The sequence below is a fragment of a genome, unplaced genomic scaffold (genome assembly GCF_019419815.1).
Source record: "Pyrus x bretschneideri cultivar Hongxiangsu unplaced genomic scaffold, Pyrus_bretschneideri_v1 Contig69, whole genome shotgun sequence".
NCBI lineage: Eukaryota > Viridiplantae > Streptophyta > Magnoliopsida > Rosales > Rosaceae > Pyrus > Pyrus x bretschneideri.
In genome coordinates this window covers 1747067-1774265 of record NW_025999808.1, presented here as the reverse complement: position 1 = coordinate 1774265, position 27199 = coordinate 1747067, and the positions used below count along the sequence as shown (strand labels likewise).

Below are 27199 nucleotides of genomic sequence, written 5' to 3'. Positions count from 1 at the left end.
CCCGTGAAACCATCCATCTCATCTTTACAATTTTAATTATGCTTTATCATTTTGTAGATCAATTAAATATTATCAAAATCAAAATAAAATAAAAAAAACAATGATTGGTCTACAAGCCCTTAAACATGATTAACTAATCGAGATTCAGCTGACCTCACAAGCCCTTAGAGCAGTTCCAGCCCTACACATTTGGACCGGCACCAAGTGAAAAAATAGACTGGCACCCTGTCCATCACCTCCAGCCCGCAAAACAGGCTGGCACCCAGCCCAAGCCAGGCAGGAGCCCAGCCCAAAATGGACAGACCCAGAGGCCGGTCCATTTCCCTGGCGCGTGCACAATACGCTCTCCTGGCGCGAGTAGCCGACAGCAATTGCAGGCGGTGGGGCCTGCGTGCAGGGCAAGTTGCGTTCGACCGGCTGAGGGCTACGTGGCCCTCCTCAGAGCCGTTGGATTTCCAACGGTAAAAAAAATTTAAATTTCACTTTTAAATTGGACAGTCCGATCACAGATCAACGGTCCACCTTTTTTTTCACCAAAAATTAAAAAAAAAAAAAAAAAAAAAGGCCCAACGGTCAGAAATTTGACCGTTGGCCACGTGGCAGCGTGTTGGCTGTTGGATTTGATTATTTTTCAAATCCAACGGTCCAGATTAATTACAACATTAAAATTTATTAAAAATTAATTAAAATTTATTAAAAATTAATTAAAATTTTAAAAAATTAATTAAAATTTTAAAAAATTAATTTTTTTTTTTCTATAAATACCTAACCCTCATCTTCCACCTTACACCACATTTCAATATTTTCTACACTTTCTACATTTGAATATTTTGTACACTTTGAGATGCCGAAACAAGTCAAGGGGGTTCCAGCTACAGAAATCCTAGCAACCAAGATCCTAGCACCACATATCCTAACTCCACAGACTTTGTATAATTTTGCATTTATTTGTACTACTTTATTTAATTTCTTATTTATTTTTAGAACTTTATTTAATTTCTTATGTCATTTCTTATTTACTTTTAGAACTTTATTTAATTTCTTATGTCATTTCTTATTTACTTTTAGAACTTTATTTAATTTCTTATGTAATTTCTTATTTACTTTTAGAATTTTATTTAATTTCTTATTTACTTTTAGAACTTTATTTAATTTCTTATGTAATTTCTTATTTACTTTTAGAACTTTATTTAATTTCTTATGTAATTTCTTATTTACTTTTAGAACTTTATTTAATTTCTTATGTAATTTTTGTACTTTATTTAAATATTTGAATAAGATTACATAAACTCACCAAATAAACATTTAAAAAAAAAACACCAAATAAAATTACATAACCTCACCATTTAAACTTAAAAAAAAAAAAAACCAAACACACTAAATAAGATTACTTAAAAAACAATACACTTTATTCTTCAACCACAAGCCTTATTTTAATTATCTTCGCCTTCGTGCAATCTCCACTGATGGTCAATCAAGTCATTCTGGCGGGCTATGTGCCAGTATGGCTCTTGCAATGAAGTGTATCGTTGAACGATCAATTCATTGTAACGTCCATCCCGTTCCAACGGCTCGTGTTGCACGGGATCTTCGGTCCGGTCATGAGCATAGTAGATTTGTGTTCTTGAGTTGTTCATCGGATCCAGCTCGTGTTCATCGACGGCATCATAATCATACTTGTCTTCAACAATCATGTTGTGCAGAATAATACACGTCATCATGATGGATCGAAGAGCCTCGACATCAAACATTCTAGCTGCAGCCCTGACAATGGCCCAACGAGCTTGCAGGATACCAAAACAACGCTCGACATCCTTCCTACACCCTTCTTGACACTTTGCGAAGTGTTTCTCTTTTTCACTCTGCGGGTGTGGCACTGTTTTGACAAATGTTGACCACCTTGGGTAAATACCATCTGCAAGGTAGTATGGTCCCTCGTATTTATTACCATTAACCCAATAAGTGCATCTCGGCCCACGCCCTTGTAGCAGTTCGTCAAACACTGGAGATTGGGCAAGGACATTTAGGTCATTCTGAGCTCCTGGAACACCAAAAAAAGCATGCCAAATCCATGTATCAAAAGAAACCACCGCTTCCAGAATGATGCTTTTGGCTCATTTTCTGTCGCCATAAGCTCCTTGCCACGCACTTGGACAGTTTTTCCATGTCCAGTGCATGTAGTCGATGTTTCCAATCATGCCAGGGAAGCCTCGCATCTCACCCTTCCTTAGAAGCCTTCGCATGTCCCTTGTCGTGGGTTGCCGAAGGTACTCATTGGTGTAGAGGGCTTCAATTGCAGAGCAAAACCGCATCAGGGACTCCATAACTGTTGTTTTTCCCATCCTTGCGATCTCATCCACTTGATCTGCAAATGCTCCATATGCAAGCATTCGCAAGGCAGCCGTAATTTTTTGCTCAGGAAGAAGACCTAGAACATGAAAAGCATCATCTTTTTGCACAAAATATGGATCATGGTTGCAAACATCACTCATGATTTTAGCGAACAAACTTCGTTGCATTCTAAAACGACGTCTAAAAACATGATCAGGGAAAACGCTGTTGGGAATAAAATAATCTTCCAAGAGATCTTTACCTCGTTTTTCCCTTCTTCTATCGATGTTTGCCGCACGTCTGGGTTTGGCTATCTGACCCATAGCTTCCATGATACGGCGGGAATGTGAGGCCCTCCGCCTTCTATGGTGATCATCCTCATCCTCCTCTATTGCGAAGGCCTCATCTCCACCTCCACCTTGGTCAAGATTGACCAATTCTTCCTGTTGTGCCAACAACCTTTTCTGCTGCTCTTGCAACTGTTTATACGCTCTCCTTGAAGAAGACATTGTAAGAACTCAAGATTTGAAAACGATAAAGAAGAATTCTAAGCTAAAAAAAAGGATTGAGTTTAGTGTGAGGATGGATGTAGGGATGTAGGGTTTGGTTGAAATCTTGGCTAAATTATTGTAAATAGGAAGTGACACGTGGCATGTCGAGATTGGTTGAAAATCTTAGCGGAAATCTATTCAAAAAATAGTACGTTCGGATAATGACACGTGGCATGACGAGATTGGTTAAAAATCTTACCGAAATCTTGCCTAAATTATTGTAAACAGGAAGTGACACGTGGGTTGTCGGGATTGGTTGAAAATCTTAGCGGAAATCTATTAAAAAATAGTACGTTCGGATAATGACACGTGGCGTGATGAGATTGGTTAAAAATCCTATCCGAAATTAAAACTATTTTTTTTTATTATTTTATAAAAAATTTATTTAATATTTTAAATGGACTGGGCGCCAGCGCATTTTGTAGGGGTGGAGATCGTTTGTGCCAGCGCATTTTTTGACTGGGTGCCAGCACATTTTTTTTGGGGTGGAGATGCTTTGGCCTATTACTGTTCATTGGGTCTATTACTGTTCAATTAAGTGGATAAATGGGCTAGGTGCTGGCGCAAAGTCTTTAGGGGTGGAGTTGCTCTTAAATTGGAGGCCAGCAGCAGTAGATCTGACGGTGCGGCCGACTACTCTCGGGTTACATGTCAAAGAATGGGAGAGAAAAGATGGAAGAGGAGAAAGAAAATGAGGAAGAGAGAAGGGATGGGGCGTCGTCAGCAAAGTCACTGGGCGGCGATAAAGGTGGGTAGTCGCTGGTGTTATGGGTGTTTGGTGTGGAATGGATAAATTTGGATTCAGATAGGGGTAAATTCAGAATCCAGTTGACCAAAAATTCTGGTTATTTAACAAAACTTCACTTAAACGACGAACGCAGCGAGAGGTTTGAGGGTTTTCAGGAGAGCGCATCCGTGAGAGCATCTCATCAGGCAACCTTCCATGGCAACGCTCCAGAGACCATGGCATTAACCAGGAAGGAGGGAGGCGGCATAATGAAGCTGGGATTGGGTTCAGATGGATTTGCTAGGATTGGGTTCGAAGAGAGGGAGGCTACGGGAAAGAGAGGAATGGTAGAAAGTGGAATTAATGAAAAAGAAGAGGGGTATTGTTGTCCAAAAAAATTATAATTTTGTGTTCCATGGACTGGAACAAGCAGTTCCAGGGCGAAGGTGGAATAAAAAAATGGCTAAAACTCATTTCACGGGATAGCGCGTCCCAGTCAATTTGGTGTACCAAACGTGGGACGAAATGCCTCATCCCACTACGTTCCGTCCCGTCCTACGTACCAAACGGTGCCTAAAGTGGCAATTTTTTTAATTTTAAATTGAAATAGCCAGGTGTTATGGTTCTATTCATTGGGAACTCCACATCATTTCATGTTTCAGGTACTTGAAAAAATTTCTTGTGTATTTGTTGGTATAAGCTATAAATACCAACTAAGATATAATTATTGTTGGAATTTTTTGAGTTGGAATTTTATGAGTGAAAATTTTCTTCCATCTTATTTGTCCCATATTGGTCAAGTTGAGAAGTTTCACTTTATAACATCTTGTCCATCATACACTACTACAAAAGGGTCTTATAGTGTCAGTAGGTGGCGTCGGTTTAATATAATATAGTGGCGGACAAGACAGTTGCGACACTAACTGAACATGATGTCGAATTTACTGTCGCTTATAAACATCATAAAATGTCTACGTCACTTTTAAATCAATGTAAACATTTAATGTCGCTTATAACCGACATATATTTTAATAATTTTTAAATATTGGCGTCGCTTTTAAGCGACATAAAGTATGGGTGTTGCTTTTAAGCCACACAAAGTATTGTTTTTAAATATTTTAAAGCCTGCGTCAGTTATGAGCGACATAGTTTTCAGTTTTTTTTAAATATTTTGAAACCCGGTATCAGTTGTAAGCGACGGATTGATGGTCTTTATATACTCTCCCCCGTGTTTTCTTCTTCCTATCTTGCATTGGTAGATAGGCTTGGCAAACGGGTCGTGTCTGTCGTGTTCGTGTAACACCTGTTATCTTAACGAATCATGTCGTGTCACACCTGTTATCTTAACGGGTCCTTAACAAGTCAGGTCACTTTACCCAATGGGTAAAGTGACCCGACCCGTTATGACCGGCTATGATCTGTTAAGAAAATTGTATTTTTTTCTTAAATTTTCACATACCACACATTGCCACATAAATATTACTTCAAAACATTAAAACACATTTGTTGTTTAAGTACTGCATCTACACTTGAAAATAAGAGCCTAATAAACAAACATCCATACACTACTAGTCTATTACAAAATATTAAATGTGCAAGGATATGCAAAATGAAAGAGTTTTTGTTTTCAAGGTTGTGAAACCTTTCTCAAAAGTTTAAGGCTTGCCAATGGAACTCAAAGCTTGCAAGTTATTCCTTTTACAAAATCCTCAATTTTCATCGATCATCATGACATAAGATTTTGTGGTATCCACTAGTGTAAATATTTTAAATGGAAGATCGAATTCATTCATTGTATTCGTATAGGGTCAAGGAGTGTAGCTATACAAAATCACCAAAATCGGAGTTAAAATAACCGTCAAATCGTGATTTTTCGTTGATAACCGTTGAAAAGTTTTGTCTCGTTACTTGATCTCTAAATGTTTCTTTTTTGCAATTTTTGGCGTATGCGATCTCAAAGCATATACAAACAAGTTTGACGGTTGGATCGTTGAAATTATTTTCGTAGAATGCGTATCCCATCAAAACGATAGATTCACTAACATTTAGAGTTTATTTATACTTTCATTAAGTATAACATAAGTAGGATAAATATTTTAAATTGAAGATCGAATTCATTCATTGTATTCATATAGGGTCAAGGAGTATAGCTGTAAAAAAATCATCAAAATCGGAGTTAAAATAACCGTTAAATCGTGATTTTTCGTTTTTGTCTTGTTACTTGATCTCTAAATGTTTGTTTTTTGCAATTTTTGGCATATGCAATCTCGAAGTATATACAAACATGTTTGATGGTTGGATCGTTGAAACTAGTTTCGTAAAATGCGTATCCCATCAAAACAATAGATTCACTAACACTTACGAGTTTATTCATACTTTCATTAAGTATAACATAAGATTTTGTGGTATCCACTAGTGTAAATATTTTAAATTGAAGATCGAGTTAATTCAATGTATTTGTATAAGGTCAAAGAGTGTAGCTATAAAAAAATCATCAAAATCGGAGTTAAAATAACTGTTAAATTGTGATTTTTCATTAATAACCGTCGAAAAGTTTTCTCCCGTTACTTGATCTCTGAATGTTTGTTTTTTTACAATTTTTGGCATATGCGATCACAAAGTATATACAAACATGTTTGATGGTTGGATCGTTGAAACTAGTTTCGTGGAATGCGTATCCCATCAAAACAATAGATTCACTAACACTTAAGAGTTTGTTTATACTTTCATTAAGTATAACATAAGATTTTGTGGTATCCACTAGTGTAAATATTTTAAATTGAGGATCGAGTTCATTCATTGTATTCATATAGGGTCAAGTAGTGTAGCTATAAAAAATCATCAAAATTAGAGTTAAAATAACCGTTAAATCGTGATTTTTTGTTGATAACCGTCGAAAAGTTTTGTCCCATTACTTGATCTCTGAATGTTTGTTTTTTGAATTTTTGGTGTACGCGATCTCGAAGTATATACAAACAAGTTTGACGGTTGGATCGTTGAAACTAGTTTCATAGAATGCGTATCCCATAAAAATAATAGATTCACTAACACTTAAGAGTTTATTCATACTTTCATTAAGTATAACATAAGATTTTGTGGTATCCACTAGTGTAAATAATTGTGATGAAGTTAGCCCATTTCAAAGGTAAGAACGTTTAATCATACATCTTAATGTTTTATTGGTTTTCTTGACTTTGAAAAATTAATTATCTAAATTTGGACATAATTGTCTAGGCAACATGAGGAATTCTTGAAAACTAAACATCGTCGAGAAAGGTTAACTATGCGACAAATTAAGGAGCTAAGCAAGAAAGAATTTTCAGAATGGTTCAAACAACATGTGAGTTAATATAACAATCACATTATTTATTTATTGTCTTGCATGATCGAATTCTTGATAATGAAAATTTCCATACAAGGGTTGGCGTGGAAGAAACTCTTTTTCTTTAATCATTAGCATTGCCTACCGAGCTCATTAATCAAGTCAATGCCGACGACGAGCTAACAGATGATGACAGGGAATAAGTATATTAATTATTTTATGTATTAGTTAAACCATCTTTCAATTAGTGTGTGATGATATCTTATCATAAAATTATATTTTTGTTTTTGATTAAGTATTATTTATAAGTTAAATTTTATTTATTAAAATATTATATGAGATAACATAACAGCTTTTTTTTTTTTAACTTTGTGTTAAACATGTTTTTTTTTTTTTTTTTAGGCTTGCTTCCTGTCGCTTTTAGCCGACGGCATATGCCATCTGCATCAGTTTAATTCAAATATTGTGGGTGGGAATTTTCCCCCTTTTTTTGCACGGGAAAATGGATTGGAAAAGATTTTGCAGTCATTTTGACACAAAGCTTCCTTATTTCGATGCCACAGAAATCTGTCAGCCTAACGTCGGTTTTATCCGGCACGATGTGACCCTATTTCGACACCACTGGCGTTTAGTCAAAAGTGTGTCAGACTTTTCAGTAAAAACGTATGTCAGGCTAGGTGTAGCTAGTCCGTGTCAGATATAGTGTCAATTTGAATCGATGCAAGGTCCAAATATTTCGACACAAAGTCCAAAAATGTCAGTTTGTCAGAGATAGTGTCGGTTTGAATCGACGCAAGGTCCAAATATTTCGACGCAAAGTCCAAAAATGTCAGTTTGTTAGAGATAGTGTCGGTTTGGACCGACGTAATGTGTTCATATTTTGACGTTAAAATTGTATCCATATTTGAGCCCCTTCTTTCCCATTACTCCCGTGCTTCCATTTCTCTCTTTCATTTCTCTCTCTCGTTTACTCCCTCCCCTTCTCCCATTTCGGCCTTACTCTTTCCCCCATTTCAGCCTTACTCTTTCCCCCATTTTAGCCATATTCCTTCTCCTTCCACTAACTGTTGCTATGGATAATTCTAGTGAAGATCAACGTTCTGAGGAACTTCATTTGGAAGAGGAGTTCAAAGCTGGTTTGTTTTTGAATTATCACTAATTTTAGTTTTTGTTTTGTGTTTTAACTAGTATTATGCTTAAACTGAAAATTTACGTTTGTTTCCAGGTTTTTAATTGTTTTTTTTTTGTAATACTAAGGAACGTCTCAACGGAGGTGTGGACCCTCAATTCCTAAATGGACAAAACAGCTTTGTTCGTTTAGTTCGTTATAAATTTTATTTTTAATATGAGGTTTGCTTAAAATTGTTTGTATGAAATTTTATTTTTCATAAAGTGGAAGAAGCATGGGAAAAAGGCAGATCCAGTAACCTTTTTCCTTGAATGTCATACACGAAAGGATAAAAGTTGGATTGATTAAAAGTCGGAGCGTACAACAGTAATTGATTTTTTCATGTTAGTATTTTATTGTTATTAATTTTTATTATCTATAGCTTATTTTTCTGTTTTACGATTGTTTGAATTTTTATTTTTAAAAATTGTAATGCAAGGCAACAATGGAGAGCAATTTGCAAACTTTGATTGAGTAGGGCCAAGAGGATAATGAAGAACTTAGAGGATAATGAAGCACTCAGGACCTGTGTTTATATTGATACAATGGATCCTGAGAATCATAATAAAGTCAGAGGATATGGTCATAGGGTGACTCCTGATATTTGGAATGTTAGATGTAAAATATTTGTATATTTTGGCACTATTTTTCTTGTTACTTATTTTTATTAATGTTTGTATTTGTGACAGCCTGTCCTGAATTATTTGTACCATTAGTGTGAAATGACGATTTTGCCCCTAGACTTTATTTAGCGTTGTAGGGTGTTGTTTGAATTTATTTTGTTTGTGGGCTGCCATCTGGACCTCACCCACACACACTCACACCCGTGGACCCTCTCTCTCTTCTCTCTCTCTTGAATTTTCTTCCATTTTCTTCCCTTTCCTTTGCAAGTGTACAGACGCACTTCGAAGCCAACTTTCCATACACGGATCGACATCGAGGAGTTTCCTTTTGTGTTCCTTGTGAGCTCAGGAGCTCATCCATACCCTTAAATCGACGTGAAACCTTCGAAAACCCGAGAACCAGGGAACCCCGAATTGGAGCATTGTTCATACACACGTGATCGTGAGGATTTTAGAAGTTTTTAAAGTTGTAGGGAGCTTTAGAACCTTCTCATGAAGCTCAGAGAACAATTTTGAAGTGTTTTGGATGTCGGGAAGCCTAGTTTCAGGGAGTTGCAGGTTTGGCCGGAATATCGTGAGTTTTTCCAGCGAGATTCAGTTGGTTTTGGGTCCCCAAAGTGGTAGGGTTTTGTTCTACTCTTTGTAAGCTTCATTTTGGTACCAATTTCATGGAATTTGGTTGAGAAATGAAGAAGATATTGAAGTATGAAAATTTTCCCAGTTTCCGCCGAAATCCAAGTTGCAGACGGCGGCGACCGGGGAGGCTCATCGGAGAAGGAGGAGAATATTCCGTCAGAGTTAACGGAATATTCTAACAGCGTCAGGTAATGGCTGTTAACATCTGTTAGGGTTTGAACGGAATATTCCCTAACGTCGTTAGGGTTCCACACAGGTGCTAGGCACGTGCTCGCGCGTGACCGGCGCGTCTGGCCGTGCCTTGGCTGGCACGTGAGGGAGCGTGAGGCTTCAGAAAATTATTTTAAAAATATGGGGGTGTTCGTGGGATTGAGTAGATCATGTTGGTATATCCAAACACCCCATTTGAGCAATGTGTGAGAAGTTATTACCTAACGTTGGTTTTGCGCGTTAAATTGACATTTTTATAGTTGTTTCACATATAGGTGAGGACTATCCGGAAGATGAGCACAGCCATGCGAGGCTCGGGGCTTACGATCCTTCTACGTATCAGTGAGTGGGCTTTTGTTTTCAGTATATGTATATATTGATTGGTATCTTTCCAGAAATTACGCTTTAAACGGTTTTATAATTGAAATGCCATGTCAAATATCATCGTTATTATTATTGTGATTGTGTTGGTTACGCTTTGATGCCATGGACGCTCAGGTAAGTCAGGTGAGTATATTGTTAGTGATAGATGTGGTGTTGATGAAATTAAGTTATAACTTATATTCCTGCACCTCGGTGATTGTGCTCCGCCAGAGTAGGGCTTAGCCTTCACGTGATCGTTCACCTCTCGCACTATACGCTCACCTTGGATCCAAAGCAGGTGCCAGCCTGTCGTATAGACCACTATAGGTGGTTCCGACTCATAGGTGACCTGCGATATGTCGCACAGCCTTCACGTGATCGTAGCACTGAGCATAATTAGATACACCAGCTTGTCGTAAAGACCACTATAGGTGGTTTCGACTCGTGTGCAGGATAGTGGTTGAGGAACTATAGATTCAGCCGTACAAGTCACTTTAGGTGACTCCGACTGACGTACTGATATTATCGGCATATTATGATTGTTTTATCTCACCTGCTTGATGCTTATACTGTGTGATTGAATATTCTGACGCGGCATATTCTGGCATGGCATATTTGAGCTTTATTGTTTTAGCATGATTTGATATACAAGTACGTATGGTATTTTCTGGAAAGTATACAGGTTTTACAGATAGAGGTTATAACTTTGAGAATGAAATGGGTTTGAAAAGCTTTGTTTTTTGTGCCCACTCACGTTTTCTGTTTTGCGCCCCTCCAGGTTTTAGGTAGCGAGGACATGGGTGACGGAAGAGGCATCGCAACATTTCTGACAGAGCACCCTCCATGTAAGATTTTCTAGTTATCACTTGTGTAGTGTTTGTTTATTCTGGACTACACCTAGGATACTTGAGCTCGTACTTTGCATTTTTCCTTCTGTGTTTTTCACTAGCACTCACTGAACTTTTTATTGTAAATTATCTTGTTGACTTTATTTTTTTCTCGTATTTTCACTCTTTTGCTTCCGCACTATGCACTTGGCTACGTCACCCTCATGTGATGGCCATCACGCTCCAAATTTTGATCGGGGTGTGTCAGTATTAGCCAATACTTGAAATTTATTAATTTGGTTTTTTTTTTAAGTACCAATTAATTGAAAACGAATGTGGATTCTCGTTTTTTTTTATTTAGGGTTTGAATATTAACAAGGGTGGTGTCGGTTAAGACCGTTACTAGTTTGAATATTTTATTTATTTAATTGTTATCTGATGTCGGTTTAGGTATATTTTTTTTATTTAATTTTATCACAATGTCGGTTAGAACCGACAGTTGGGTGAATATATTATAATTAAGTTTCTAATTAACATCACTTTAAACCGAAGTAATGTTCAAGTATACGTCGCTTTAAACCGACGTAAATGTCAGTGTCGCTTTTAAACGACGCTGCGTAGTGGCGGATTAAGCAAACAAACCGACACTAAAGGCCTTTTGTGACGCTAGCATTAGTGTCGCTATTCCAATCTAACATTACATTGTTTTATGTCCGATTTTTGCCAAATTTCTGATAGAAATTGGGTTTCTTGTCAGTTTTTGCTTCGCCGGTGAGAGCCTATATTGTAGTAGTGATACAAAGTGATTGGAAAGATTGACCATTGGGAGCAAATTTGGGCTTGAACCTTGGGTTTGGGGTGTTATAAGTAATATATATATATATATATATATAGTTTTGGATTTAATTAATTTTTTTATTTTCATCAGACTCATCCTTTCAGATGAAGTCTGAGAGCATTTGAGAACGTATGAAAAAGTTTGAGGAAAAGAGGAAGCCACACACATTCACCTCCCAAAAACATGCATGTTGCGAATAGGTATATGATTACTATAAATACATGCATTTACATATCATTCAAACAATTGAAAATCATCTATCTTTCCATTCAAAGCATACTGAGAGAACCACAAAGATATTTGCCAGAAGTCTAGTTTTCCAATGTTGGAATCTCGACACATCCATCGAATTACATGCACAAAGTAGAGACGAAATTCTGGTTCAAGGATATTGCAGTATGCAAGCCTCGATCACTGTTCTTACCTGTTTAATATTAATTTCATTTTTTTCATACTCTGCCAAAATATTAAGTTGCATTTATATTTTATTAGCATATATTTTCAAATTTATTTCTATGTAAATTTATCATTGATTGTTGATAAATATCCAACAATTATTACATTGTGATGAATGAAAGAGTTATTGAACTCTATCCACTTTCTCTCTCGTCTTTAGCTTCTCTACTACTCTTCATTCAAGTTCTTGATTTCTTCATAGTTGACATGGTATCTTCGCCGATCATGGCCAACGTTGTTGGTTGATGATCCTCATGCTTCCGCTACTTTAATTTCCTGGTAGTGTCATCATCGTTGTTGTTTACTTCTGTAAGTTGGTGGGTGAAACCTTAGACTACGAACAAGAAAACCCAAAAGGGTTCACCAACTATTAGACCTTGGCTCTTGATACCACTTGAAGGAAAATATTTGAAATACCAAGTTCATTAAGCAACATAATGCATGCATTTAACGATTAAATGGCGGAAGAAAACTTCTATGCACTTTAAAACAAAACTTAAACCATGAAATTCAAAGCCTAGTAGTGGTGGTGAACCAAGACTCAACTCTAAGCACAAATAGGGTTGAGATTTGTTTATACTCTTAGAGTTCCTCTGTGCATGAGCAAAGGCTAATCACCCATGAGAGGGCTTCATTCCTCTCATTGAGTTAGGACTCCATGACCTTCATCTTCATCTTGTAGTCTCCTTGGATTCTTGGATTTGGATGCTTGAATGATTCTCCAAAAGTCCACAAAGTTAGAAACCTCTAAGTTTTGACACCAAGGATGGTGAAGGAAGAAGATGAACGACTGTGGAAGATCAAAATGCTAGCATAGCTTTCCCATGGTGGCCGGCCTAATGAAGAAAAAGAGAGAGAAATGTTTTCTCTCTTTAGGCTCTAGAAACCCTAACGAAGGATGGAACGATAAAGTTGCCCTTATACCTTATTCTAAGTAAGTTGTAAACTTTTATTAAGTGAGCCATCACTCCCTTCCTCTAGGCTTGTTTTGGCTTTCATTTTTGGGTTGATTTCCAATTTGTTTTGATTTTCATACAACTTAAACTCAATAGGCCTTATGAACCAAAACTCAATTTGGGCCCGAAACTTGAAACTGACATAAAGCCTAATACGAACCTTTGGTATTGATTAATTAACATTTTAATTAATCCTTACTTTATGCAATTAAACTATTTAATTGTCCATACTCATCTTCGTTGCTTTCTTCAATCATTACCCTACACGGTGTGTGATCCATTAGGTTTCTTTTAGCGAGGCACTAGGCAATTAGAACTCATTCCAAATCGATTGTGAATTGAGACTTACTTTCAATTCTCCCTTTAGTGATTATACACCTTTAAGGCTTCCACAAGTCATGAGTGACACATAGCAGTATGTCATGGCTACCCTAGCTAATCAGAAGAGGTTGGAGAACCTATTTAGTTTGGGATAACAAATGCAATACGATCTTTCTCTAAAACAATACTCTTGGGGTCACATTGTTTGGTTTGATAGTTTATTCAAGTCTACTATCCAATGTGATTCTCTTCCTTATATGATTACCTTGAATGCGATTTAGAACAGCTTCCTAAATCTCATTCATACTTTGGCCAAAAATTCTTAATCATATCGTAGAGTATTCTCCCTTAATGGTTTAAAGGTTAAAGATCTTTAGTTACGCATTCACCTGCCTCTATGGTTAAATGGCTTAACCCCAACTATGTCGTTTACACCCTTTGATGGAGTGCCTTTAACACAGTCAAAGATCAATGACCTAATCATAAGACAACTATCATGCCTCAAGTTAAATGACTACTTTGCATTATCCCAACCATGAGTTCTAATGTGACATGAGTATGAGAACTCCTCGTTGATCGCGTTCATTGGACTCATTCTCTATTGAGCACCACATACTTGTCTTGGTGTTAGTCACACAAATGACTCGAGACCAGTCACTCTCTCTGAGAAAAGACATAGCATGTACTGATCTTAACAAATCGTCAATGCCCAATTGGTAATCATGTGATCAAGAATGTTTAGGATATATGTACGAAAGAGAATGTCTCATGAATCTAACTTTTTTAGATCACATTCTCCTAGTTACATATTCATTGGACTTATTGTTTAAGCGTATAACATTTATATGAGAACGCATTAATCAATAATCTTTGTTTATATGAGACAGCTTTAAACAATAATTTTTTCCCTTATATTAAACTAGTTTAGTTTAACATAATGTCCATAATGTATCATCATATGATTTGGTTTAGGGCACATTTCCAACACTATGTTTTTCGTGACTTTCTTGGGGGCAGGCTTGGCATTAATTACCTATGCCCTTTTCTTTCCTCCTTTTGCTACTTTCACATACCAACCCTAATTTCTTGTGAAAATACTTTGTTAGCAACCTAATCCTTTATGGCTCAACCTCTATGTCAAAGGGTTCGTCGCATCGTAACTCGGTAATGAGATATAAGTCTTTCTTTGTGAACCAGGTCAATTCACAACCTATTAAATAGGTCAGACCCTCTAGGTTTTTAACCTCTTGATTTTCCAATCTATGGAGTGACAACTCCTAGACCAATTCCCCACTGAAGGGCAATTCATCCACACGCTCAAGGTGGCCAAAGTAGGGTGCCATAAAGGCAACAAGTTGTGCCTCATTAAACTTATCCCTTGTCAATTTTAGCACAAAGAGGGCTTGGGATAGGTTGTTAACCCTTCCCCTATAGGAATCTTCTTCTTGGGTTGCTAGTTGAATATCGTACATTGCTAAACATGTACACATAACAATACAAATACAAACAAATTCAACAATATATAACCTTACAACAACCTGACAACAAAATTTCATAGCTATCCATCTACTGTGACAAGGCATCATTTAGGGTTCCATCTTCAAAATTCACCAAATCTGAAATTGACGAAGCATGAACAAATACAACGGCGGTTATCATGCAAGGACTCTAAACCCAACTCGAATGAAGTGAAAAACACGTGCTTTTGGTGGAACCGACTATTTACCCTTGAATGCACATCCTTTATGTAGAACCGACTGCACACCCTTGAACCAAATTCTCCTTATTTTCTTAACTGCTATTTGGAATTGCAGTGAGGTTGGAGAAGACAAGCACGACACAACTACCACTGATGGAGAGTTTTGGGAGGAGAAGACAAATTTAAGAACGTTATTTTTGATGTCAGGGAGGGGGCGAGTTTAAATCCAACAAATTTTAAATTGATGTTGGGTACCGTTTTTATTAGTGACATGTCATTCATGACTCGGTTTCATCCTAACCTCATTTTGATGGATTATTTTTCAGCCATCCATATTTGATCCAAGAGACCATATTCGGTCCGCATGCAAGTTCCGCAAAATGCGGTCCACACCTTAGAAAACGCAATCATAATTAGGCCGAAAGGCTCTTGAACTACGTAGGCTTGGCCCAGCCCATGTAGGCTAAGCCCAATTTACAGGCATTGTTAGAGTTTCTAATATATAAACAAATGGAAGAAAGGGCTTATCTAATATCTGCCCCATAAACGGATTAAACTTTGAAGCTTTTGTTTTCTCTCTGACTCTCTCTCCGTCTCTCTGCGTTCGCACTCGGCAGACCAATAGGCGATGGCGGCTGAGAGTCTGACGGACGAATCCAAACCCCATCTAATCTTCAGTTACGGCACACTCAAACAAGGCTTCCACAACCACAAACTAACCCAGGACCTCATCGACCGAAACGACGCCGTGTCCCTAGGCCCCTACGTCACCCAACACTCCTACCCTCTCGTTTGCGGACCCCACGGAATCCCCTACCTTATCAACCTCCCCGGGTCGGGCCACCAGATCAAGGGCGAGCTCTACTCTGTCTCGACCCGCGGACTCGCCCGGTTCGACGAGTTGGAGGGCACCAGCATCGGCCACTACGAGCGCCTCCCTATTCACGTAATCCATGGCAGCGGAGACGGCGTCGTTTCGGCTGAGGCTTATTTCGCACACAGGAGCTTTGGCCCTGCGATGTGGGAGAGAAATGGCAAGAAGGGTTTGAGCGAGTTCACGGAGAATGAGGCCAGAGGGTACGTGAAAAGACAAGATAGGCCATACCAGGGTCGCACCATTCTCGAGGACGTCCGACAATTTGTTTCCGGGAGTTAGGGGCAGTCTCGGAAATGTCAGACTTTTCAGCCGGTGGGGATGATAGGTCACTTTATCTTGCTTTTCTGCATGAATTTGAGTAAATACAATTGAAGTTCAATTGTTATGAGTGATTTGCAATTGACTTGCATGTTATTGGCTATTGGTGATGTCACGTTTTGCAAGCAAGAGAAGAGATACCCATTGTTATTTGAGTTGCATCTTGTCATGTAGTACAGTTTTTACTTCTTAGATTGAATTGAGATGAGTTTATATTAATCTTAGCCATGTCATCTTATATGATGATGATATATATATGTATGATATATATATATGTGTGTATTAGTTTACATTAATCTTAGCCATGTCATCTTATATGATGATGATATATATATATATATATATATATATATATGTGTGTGTGTGTGTGTGTGTGTATGAGCACCAAGAGCTGCAACGTTTAGCTAATGTGACATTCAGCCATAGATTCCAAATACTGCATTTTAATAGTGTATTCCAGGCATACATTCTAACAATATAATATTATATATTCTGAGCGACACACTCATGAGTCATGAGTACTGTCAGCCGTACATTCTGTTGGCAGTCTCACATCAGCGAGGGAAGTCAACAAAGGTGACTTTAAATATAATTACTCTATTCTAATCAATACCGTGATATTTTGTAGTAAAACTCCACATTTGACAGATTGGGCAGGTGGTAAAGTTAAGGACAATATCGTGTCGTTAAAGTGAGACCCCCTCGGCCAATCAATCTAAAATATTTCAACACATTCTTCAAGTAGCGATTCTCCTTGGCGTGATTTGTCTAATGTGCTATTACACGCTATACTAGTGAAAAAGAAAAAAAGGAATCATTATATTTGGAAGATAGGTAACCAATCTGAACTTTGAACCAAATCTCAAACCATGCAAATTAGGTCACTTGCAGTCCCCATCTTTGACAAGCAAATGAAGGCAGTCCTAAATTGAGTATAATCACAAGTCCAGGAGGATGCCACTTCTAAAGTCATTTATAGCGATGTGTTAAAACGTTTATCAATCTGCATTTTCATTAGAGGTCAAGCCTGGCCTGTCGCCTGAGATTTAAGATTCCTCCCGTCCCCCCGAGAGTTGTACTGAGGAATGCTGAGACTGCAGAAGCAATTGCCGGTAAATTGTAAGTTGTTCTTCGTGTCTTTTGAGCCTATTGAATTTCCTGCATGCCTTTTCTGGTTTTTTGTGACTGGAATAATCACGGGAATCTTTTCAGAGTACTGAAGACTCAAATATGAACTTATTGTTTTATATCTTCTGATTTTCTTCCCCACTTTCTACAAGTCTTTATTTTCTTATTCTCCTTTTATCTCTTAAATTTGTACACAGCAAAATCGAACTTGCATTTCAAGACCATTAATATCAACTATAGTAACTGGTAGTTTACTGTTTGCATATGCACTTTCTTGATGCTCTTCAGCTATCCGTCACTATCTACAACCATCAACATATTTCTAGCCTTCGCCACACTCAAAGTGTGCTTCGCTTGCACCAAATTTTTCTACCTCCTGCTGCACGGCGTCCTTAGTCACTGTCCCATCTCCATGTCTGTCAAAAGGATAAGGCATTTGTTGCTATGCACACTCGATCATCGTGATAGTTGATGCAACTTCGAATAGTTTATTCGTATGTTGATTGATATACATTACACCAGGTGCAGTTTTCCCCACAGTTGAAGAAGGCCTTGCCAGCATGATGTCCTTCAGTCCCAGTTATGTCACATTTTCACTCTTTACCACACCTACAAAATGCAAAAGGATAATTTTTGGTACATCAAACTTATACATCAATTTAATTTTCTCATCTTGAAGTGAATTTTACGAAAGGTATCATCCATGGTTTGTCACCTCACCGTGACAACCGTCAAGTTTTCGATTAAAAAAATAGCATGCGTCGCAGATGACCCATTTTCAGGACACTTTCACAAATTCAGGAGAGAAAACAAATTGAAATACCTCCCCGTAATCCTTATCATTTTATACAGTTTAGTTTGTTTGATTTAAACTTTATTCTTTCCTTGAAATTGATTTTCTACGTGTTAATGCTTGCAAAATCATGGGATGCAATGGGGGTAGGTTGTGGCTAAGGGAGGTCGGTTTAGGCGTGGTGGGTTTCCTGTGGGTTGTGCCGAGGTGGGTATGTGGTTATATGCATGGATTGGGTGGGTAGAGAAGGTCGTGGAAGTGGCAGTGGGACAATAGGCAAGCTAGTCTACATTGGCGGTGGTGGGTACGAGGACAGGTGAGGTCATGGAAACTTTCCTTTGAAATGAATCATGTGCGATGTTACAAGTTATTTTTTTATGTAAACTTTACAGTGTTAAAGTGAGATGACAAGTCATGAATTCTGAAAATCAAGGTCCTATCACTCTTAGTTTTTTCTTTAAAATTCTTAATGTATAAGTTCAGGTGATAAGCCATGTAGCAAACTTTGCTGGGAAGTGTTTAGGATTCCAAACAATATTCAACACAGATTAGTGGCAAGGCAATAGCAAAAAATTTTTAGAGAATATTTAGATGCAGAAACGCCTGCAATTTGTCTTTCATCCAAGAACCATTATATTTTTCCTTTGATGTCCATCAAGCAAAGAAGAAAAGGGGAGTTATGAGCCTAGAAAAAAAAAACATTCTTACGATTACTAATAATCCATCTGATGCCCTTGTGAAGCGGGGAGCGAGCATTGAGAATGAAATATCAAATTTGCAAAAATTCACAATAATCGGAAGCCGTTTAGTTATTAAATTGTGACTTGAAAAATGAACGAATATAATGTTGTGGACAAACAATGAAATGTTCACAATAACAATTAAAAGGCTAAACAGTTTCAAGTTTGAGTGATTTTTTACTAGAACGATCTGTGAATGATGATTTAAAAACTAAACAATTCTAATCATTAGATTATATTGCGGAGAGGGCCCAAACGAGTATTTAGCGCCGTTTCAAATTACTAACTGGTTAGGATTTGAACGCCACTCATATTTCTATATCTGAAAAAATTTCATGCCTCAGAATGATGTAGGGCAAAGAAGGTTGTAACAAATTACCAATGTAATAATAAGCCACAAGCGTGAAGAATATGTAAAGGCTCCACTAGCCAAGCAAAGTGAGATGGATTGGTCCCATCCATCTACTCTACAGTGAGATTTAGGTACCTACACTATCTAAGCTAATTAAGCTAGTAACACAAACTAAGAATGCGGCACAGCTTTTGTGTCATTTGGATCGAGCTCAGCTAGCTAACTCAGACAAGGTCAACGATATCTTCGATCTCATTGCTGTGCTGCACTTGCTCACCACCATGCATTGTACGTATGTATAACTTTACCTGCAACTTAGGTCATTGTTTACATCATTGCCTGCCATCTGCAAACAAGTTGTTAGCGCCGTATAAGTTGTAATAGCAAATTTTCGTCATCCTCAATCCTAACGAAGTTGTACCTACAAAACGAATAACACTTGATCAAGGTCAAAGCCACACATGTGCGCACAAGGTAAGAGGGGCTTGGCCAATGGATCTCGGATGCCTAAGTTTCTTTGAAGAGAGAATTTTAGGCTTGTATGTGTAGAAAAAGCCTACCAGAAATTGGTGTTGAGGAGTATTTAGGGTGGTGAAAGCCATGGGGGCACGGTTGGCCTTGCACATGGCGGCTTCCCATTAGCCAAGGTATGCCATCCATAAGATTGATGAAAAAAGAATAATTCAAAGATATTAATTATGAAATAATATCTTGACATATTCTTGGAAGCATCCTTGATTTTTAATTTTTGGGAAACCTCAATGGTACGAGGAAAATTTTATTGATAATGAAAAAATAAGTTACACCTAGTCATGGGGGACGTAAATCTTACCCCTCTAGAAACCGAAAACAAGAAAGATACAACAAAAAGAGGGGACCCGGGGGGGGGGGGGGACATGAAACCTAACCCCTTGTAAACCAAACCTAGAGGTCTAAACCTGCAAAACAAGTTGAGCAACACCAAAAAGTTAGGAAAAAAAAACAAGAAAGTGAGACAAACCTAGATGTCAAGATGCACATTAATTTGAGAACCGATAGCCAGGCAAGCCAACGTAGTTTGAAAACAATGTAGCACGAGCTGCCAGTGGAGGAAAATCATGCCAAGTTAAAGTTGGAGAAGACAAGCCCATGTTAGCGAAATTGTCCACAACAAAATTTCCTTCCCAATATATGTCAGATGCGTAGAAAGTCATTTTCCGAAAGCGGTCCAAACAAATAGACCATTGTGTACAGAGAGGCCAAGGAAGATCAAAATTAGACGATTGATAAGCAGAAATAACACTAGAATTGTCACTTTGCAACCAAAGACAATGTCAACCTAGCTGATATGCAAACTCTACACAAATAATAATTGCAGATAATTCTGCAAATAAGAGTTTCGATGACCAATCCATTGGCAAAAACCACCAATAAAATGACCATGGCAATTCATGAAAACTCCTCCACAAGCAGTAGGACCGGAATTTCCTTGGTTTCCTCCAACAAACCATCCTATCTTTAATGTGATGATGATTCCTTACTTGTTTGAGTTGAGCTTTAATTAGGAATGTATTAAAGATAGGATTTGGCAATTAATCATATCTTTAATGCCTTTGACTTTTCTTTCTTGTCACGAGTAGGGAAGTTTGGTGGTGTCATAATCTACTTGAGCCTCCAAGGATGTCAGACTGTGTGTGGAAATATTGTGGGGCCCATTTAATGATGGCATTCTTACCTTCTTCACAGAGAAATTCATGTATCGTTTCTAGAATTTTTGAAATTATTTTTGACTCCACATACGCCACATCTAAATGCTTATACTACATGGCCCATCAGCATCACGCAATTCGCTGCTTGGTCCAACAGTGGTAAAGAATTTCTCCAAACCAAACGAGATGAGTAGATGTGAGAAGGGAGGATGGATATGACAGGAACTTTTGAAGGTGGTAGACTTCGGATTTCTGTACTTCTGGAAAGATCACAAGTTCTACCGATCGATGTATCCGATCAATGTATCTTTCTTTAAACAATATAGGGTCACCGTACTAAAAAGTAAATCTAAATGCGCTTTCGATCGGTAAACCTTGTTAGCATTTGTCCGACATCAGATTCTGTTAACTATGATTGTTAAGCTGTTTCTTAGTTCTTAACCTAGCATGATTCAGTTCAGCTAATTCTGTTCAGCTAATTCTGTTCTTCACTAAATAACATTAGAAATCAAGTAGTTGAATACACGGGCGCACTTAAATTTCATTATATTTTTCCGGAATCAAACATCGCCTTATAAATAACACACAAGTAATATGTTGATACTTATAGCCAACTTCATGCCATATTTGATCAGTCTTAGCAGGTACAGTGGTGTACAAAGGGTTTCAATAAATTAGCTGAACACAAATAATAGCTAAATAAGGAATTTTTCTTTTGAAGGTAGCTAGATAAGGAAATTAGGTCCCTATACAACCTCTAGCTTAACAAATGCTTGATTGAGTGACCGTATCAATGTACATTGGAGACAGCAAAATCACACTAGTGTACTGAGTGTATATTCGATCTGCATGTGCTTCAACCACCTTATGCTCAGCAGAGACGCGCTATAAGACCCTCTCCATTCCTATAAATACCTGCCCACTCTTCTCTTGCAATGTACTCCATTGTTGTGCATTCAACTGCATTGTTCCAATGGCTACTCAAAATGCTCATACTTTTGTTTTCTTTGTGTTATTGGGTATGGAGATATGTTCTGCGGCTAGAACACTCCTAAATTATAAGGAGCCTGTCCACGTGCCTGCTGTAGGCCACGGCATTGGGGGTGGTGCTGGAGGTTATGGTGGCGGAGGAGGTGCAGGAAGTGGTGGTGGTTATGGAGCTGTAGGAGAGCATGGTGCTGCTGGACATGGAGGTGGTAGTGGTGGTGGAGAAGGTGGTGGTGTTGCCTATGGAGGTGCTAGTGGACATGGTGGCGGTGGCGGTGGAGGAAGTGGTGGTGGTGGAGGAGCTTATGGTGCTGGGGGCGCAGGAGGATATGGAAGTGGGGGTGGTGAAGGAGGTGGGTCTGGCTACGGTGCTGGTGGAGAACATGCTGCTGGCGGTGGAGGAGGAGGAGGTACCGGTGGTGGTGGAGGGTCCGGATATTCCGGAGAGCATGGTAGTGGCTATGGAGGAGGAGAAGGTGGTGGTGCTGGTGGGGTTTATGGCGCTGGTGGAGAACATGGTGGAGGATATGGAGGTGGCGGTGGGCATGGTGGTGGTGCTGGAGGAGGTTATGCTGTTGGAGGAGCAAGTGGAGGAGGATATGGGAGTGGTGGAGGAGCTGGGGCTGGAGTTGGTGGTGGTAGCTATGCAGGTGGTGGTGGTGGAGGTTCGGGTGGCGGCAGTGGCTATGGTGGAGTGCACAGAGGTGCATATGGAGGAGGTGGTGAAGGTAGTGGTCCTGGTGGTTATGTTCCTTGAAATTACCTTCACTTATTTGACACTAAAGATATGCCTCATATTACCTTATTAAATTATGAGTATTAATGGTATTAAATGGGAAAACAAAATAAGAAAAACATAACGGTAAGAGGATATTTACAAATTTGAGTGTATTACGAATCCCAGTTGTATGCTACCAAAGGTTCTATTCATCATTAATATGGATTCTTGATGATTGTTCTTCAAAATATATTAAAGGGAAAATTAGAATCCCCTATAGTTTTTTATATTATTTAGATTAAACATCTATGACTTTTTAAAATTTGATTAAAATGTTTTGACCAATAGTCACGTTTATTTTTTTAAATTAAAATAATTTTTGAATTTATCATTTTATTTGCATGATGCATTTTTTCTTATTTAGTGGAGATATTAGTAATTAAACTATATTTTCTCTTCTTCCAAATATGTTTTTTCAATCACAATTTTTTTATTTTTTTTGGTTATGCAAACTTTTAATATTATTTCTTTTTCCAAATCGTTTTTTCTTTTTCAAATAGTTGATGATCAACATAAAAGCTCCGTGTAATTTTTTCAATTTTTTTTTTTTGAAATTATATTTTTTTTGCTGTTTTTTTAAGTATAGTTGTCACATCCCGGCCCGGGGCGGATCACTTCCCGGGCCCACTCCACCACCGTAGCACGATATTGTCCGCTTTGGGCCCCGACCACGCCCTCACGGTTTTGTTTCTGGGAACTCACACGAGAACTTCCCGATGGGTCACCCATCCTGGGAATGCTCTCGCGCGCTACTCGCTTAACTTCGGAGTTCTCCCAAAAGGCCTCGTGCTAGGTAGGGATGGGAATATACATTTAAGGATCACTCCCCTGGGTGATGTGGGATGTCACAATCCACCCCCTTTAGGGGCCCGACGTCCTCGTCGGCACACACGCGGCCAGGGTTAGGCTCTAATACCAAATTGTCACATCCCGGCCCGGGGCGAATCACTTCCCGGGCCCGCTCCACCACCGTAGCACGATATTGTCCGCTTTGGGCTTACTATTCCCTCACGGTTTTGTTTTTGGGAACTCACGAGCAACTTCCCAGTGGGTCACCCATCATGGAATTGCTCTAGCCCCCTTCTCGCTTAACTTCGGAGTTCCTACGGAACCCGAAGCCAGTGAGCTCCCAAAAGGCCTCGTGCTAGGTAGGGATGGGAATATACATTTAAGGATCACTCCCCTGGGTGATGTGGGATGTCACAATAGTTGTTGACGAATTATTATTAAGTACAATACATTACGTATATATTATTTGCGGGTACATTTGAATTTACAAAAATAATTAATTGGTAAGTTTATTTGCAATTTTGGCACGTTTGATTTGATATATATTGTTAATATACGTACATTATTTTCATTTTGGTACGTTTTATTTTGTACACATTGTGTATTGGTACGTTTATATTATTCTCAATCCTATTTTCTCTTAACGTACTAAAAGAAAAACTTATTTCGGTACAATTGATTTTGGGAAAAATATTTTAAACTATTTTGGAAAGAAAATATCTTAAATCATATCATAGATAATTAATTGAATCTAACCAATTTTTTTTTTTATTTTTTTTTACAATTATCTCTAACGGAGGAGAGTGTAATCAAAATGCTAGATTATAGGAAATTTGTTACAATATAATGTGCATATAGCACCAAAATTATGACAAAAAAAATGTTTAATCAAAACTAAGATAAATTCATTAGATTCAAATAATGGTCAACTTAAAGGTAGAAGATGAGTCAGTCGTGAATAAATTTATACTTTTAAATTTTCACAAAATTTAATTTGTAAGTGAAAAATTATGGGTTCGAATCTCGTGCATAACGAGTTCTACACCAATTTAGTATAAATATTTCATTGTATAAATCTTTTTTTACAAAGTAGTGTGATATTCATTCCTTGTAACTACTACATGATTCCTTCGACCTGGATTTTTTTTTTCTTTTCAATTTACCATACTTAAAATCTAGTGAGTTACTTCACTTCAATTTAACATATTATACACATACTCACATATTTTTCAAAAATATTTTCTTATTCTGTACACTTCTCAATGATTCCTTCAATTACACATTTTATAAATTAAACTCCAATGAACAATACACATACACGTTCAATCACATTACTTTTGTTTGAGGGTATGCCCCAAAGGCTTGATAACTCTTTAAGTGATACAATGATTAATCCATAATCTAATCATATGGGAAGGACCACTAAAACTGTTGGACCATCCATGGTCTCAACTTAGTGGATCCTTGGATAAACATTAAATTCTTGCCTCGTTTGCATACATAGGAATGTGATTATAGGGATAATCCTTTCCTGAAATGAAGTAGCTTAAAGGGTTAAGTTAATGAGACCCTCTCTTAATTACATGTTTGTCCTAAAACCTATTACAGATCGTTTGGGGTCAGGAAGATTGATACACACTATGTTTACATATAAAAGATATATGCATGGCTAGTCCTAAGAGCCATTAGCGGAAACCGCTAGACAAGTGTGTAGATCCTCAATAGGGATTGAATTCACTGAATGCAATCACGAAGAGTTCTTGCATGGAGTCCTATTCACATGTCAAGCAAGTCAACTCTTAAGTTGTGACAGATGCAAAAATTAATCCTTTGATATGTTAATCTAGTGATTTATATAACCCTTTGAGCTTTTAAGCCTACTATAGATTGAACCATTAGGCATCAATCTCATTTATTATTGAGTGTATGATCTCATTGTACATGTATCTCTAGATATTGCCTTATACCTCTTGATCCATTTATCAGTTTATGCAACAAACTTGGAAGTGATATAGTCATTGTTTCTTTCGTTTGAGCCTTTCTAGCTAATCCTTAAATTACTTTTCTAGTTAGCCATTTTCAGCCATTGTGTGAGTCATTTTGTTCTTAAACCTGAATCATCCCTACATAGCTTGATAGTGTAATCCTTTAAGAAGAGAGATTTCAAAGTTCTTAGGGCCAAATATTGTAATTATAATTCTTCTTCTTATTTTTATTCAGTTAAAGAAAAGAAAAGAAAAGGAGTGAAAAAGCTGTGATTTGCTATAAATTTTTTTTTTAAAAAAAAAAAATGTTTTTGTTAGAAGTATGCCCTTAAAGCTACTTATTTGATGTAATAACTTTTGGAGTACTTATTTTTGTTGAACTCTTATTTAGTTTAATGAAGGGGCATTGTTTATTGTTAATCGCTTTTAAATGTATTGTGTGTTTAAGCAATAACAAAATCCAAGGAATATAATCAACCTAACAGAGAAGTAATCTTAGTAAGTTAGATCAATTAAACCTTTCTCTTATGTTCATTCCTAAAACGTTCATAGCCAAGTCAATCGGGCATTAACAATCCGCTAAGGCTACGTGTTATGTCAACTCATCAATTGAGAGTATGACTTGTCTCAAGTCATTAGTGTTAGACACTAAGATGAACACCTAGGTGTTCAAAAGGTTGTTGAGTACACTGAACCACAATAAAAAGGTCCTTTCAAATAAAATTTCTTAATCATAAGCTAATATAATTAGAAAATCGCAACATGTCTGATGAAATTCTTCCTTGCAATAGAATATCAGTAGAATTATTGATATGAAGAATAAGAGTGAGCGGAAGCATGAAATCCCATAAACTCATGAAAGAATATATTTAATCATAGAAGAACTTGAGAGGATCCATGTATACATAGAAAATATGAGCTGAAGCAAGAACGAAAACCTCACAAACTCATAACAAAATTCCATATTAAACCGTATAAAAATTTGAATTGGAAAACAATTTTATCCATACCCAGTTTAACTCATGACGGCGAGTGATTCTCGCTGAAAATTGCCGAGAGGGCAAAGACCCACACAGCATAACCAAAATTTATTATTTATTTATTTTACGTGTACAAAACAGCTTTCTTTTTTTATAAAGAACACTAATGAAAAGTATTATTTAAATGGGATTTGAAAACAAAGAAACCCTAGACAATGTAGAGCAGCAGCAACAATGCACCCAAGCCAATCTTGATATTAATCATATATAAAAATAATTAAATCAAACCATTTAGATGCAAATTGTATCAAGCAATATTTATGGTTTTCTGAAACCAAATCCTAGTTCTGCAATTTTGACTACGCATAATTCAGAGGTGAAAAATAAGAACCTGCAAAATGGGATTATCTCATTATCGATGTCCTGAGTCCAGAGAGAGTACATATGCACAGACATAATGTGATGAACGGCATGACCATAGTATTCCACTCCAATGTATTTTATTTTTCCGTCATTTAGCAGCTTTTAAAGTTAGTACTCCATTTGAATTGGACGCTAAGCTTGTTGTGTGGCTTTGATACCACATGTAAGACTGTTGACCTTAAAAACTACCTAGCCTACGTGGCACGCATATTGAATAATTAATAAGCTAACTATGTCCTTCGGTTGAATGCGGGGTGTGCCAACTTGTCAGCCGAGTTCGGCCAGAGAGTAAAATATGTTAATGTGGCGTTGGGCGCACTGCTGACTTCTTGA

General features: G+C 37.6%; 2 protein-coding genes across 2 annotated transcripts; both read left to right on the top strand.

Moving 5' to 3' along the window:
- Nucleotides 1–15548: 15548 nt before the first annotated feature.
- LOC103939531 (putative gamma-glutamylcyclotransferase At3g02910) lies at nt 15549–16442 on the top strand. The gene has a single exon (XM_009349632.3). It carries the CDS (start codon nt 15657–15659, stop codon nt 16182–16184), a length of 528 nt encoding a protein of 175 aa, XP_009347907.2. The 5' UTR covers nt 15549–15656; the 3' UTR covers nt 16185–16442.
- A 5425-nt stretch (nt 16443–21867) lies between these two features.
- LOC103938214 (glycine-rich cell wall structural protein 1.8-like) lies at nt 21868–22897 on the top strand. The gene has a single exon (XM_009348211.3). The coding sequence runs from the start codon at nt 21898–21900 to the stop codon at nt 22666–22668; it is 771 nt and encodes a 256-aa protein (XP_009346486.2). The 5' UTR covers nt 21868–21897; the 3' UTR covers nt 22669–22897.
- Nucleotides 22898–27199: the final 4302 nt, after the last annotated feature.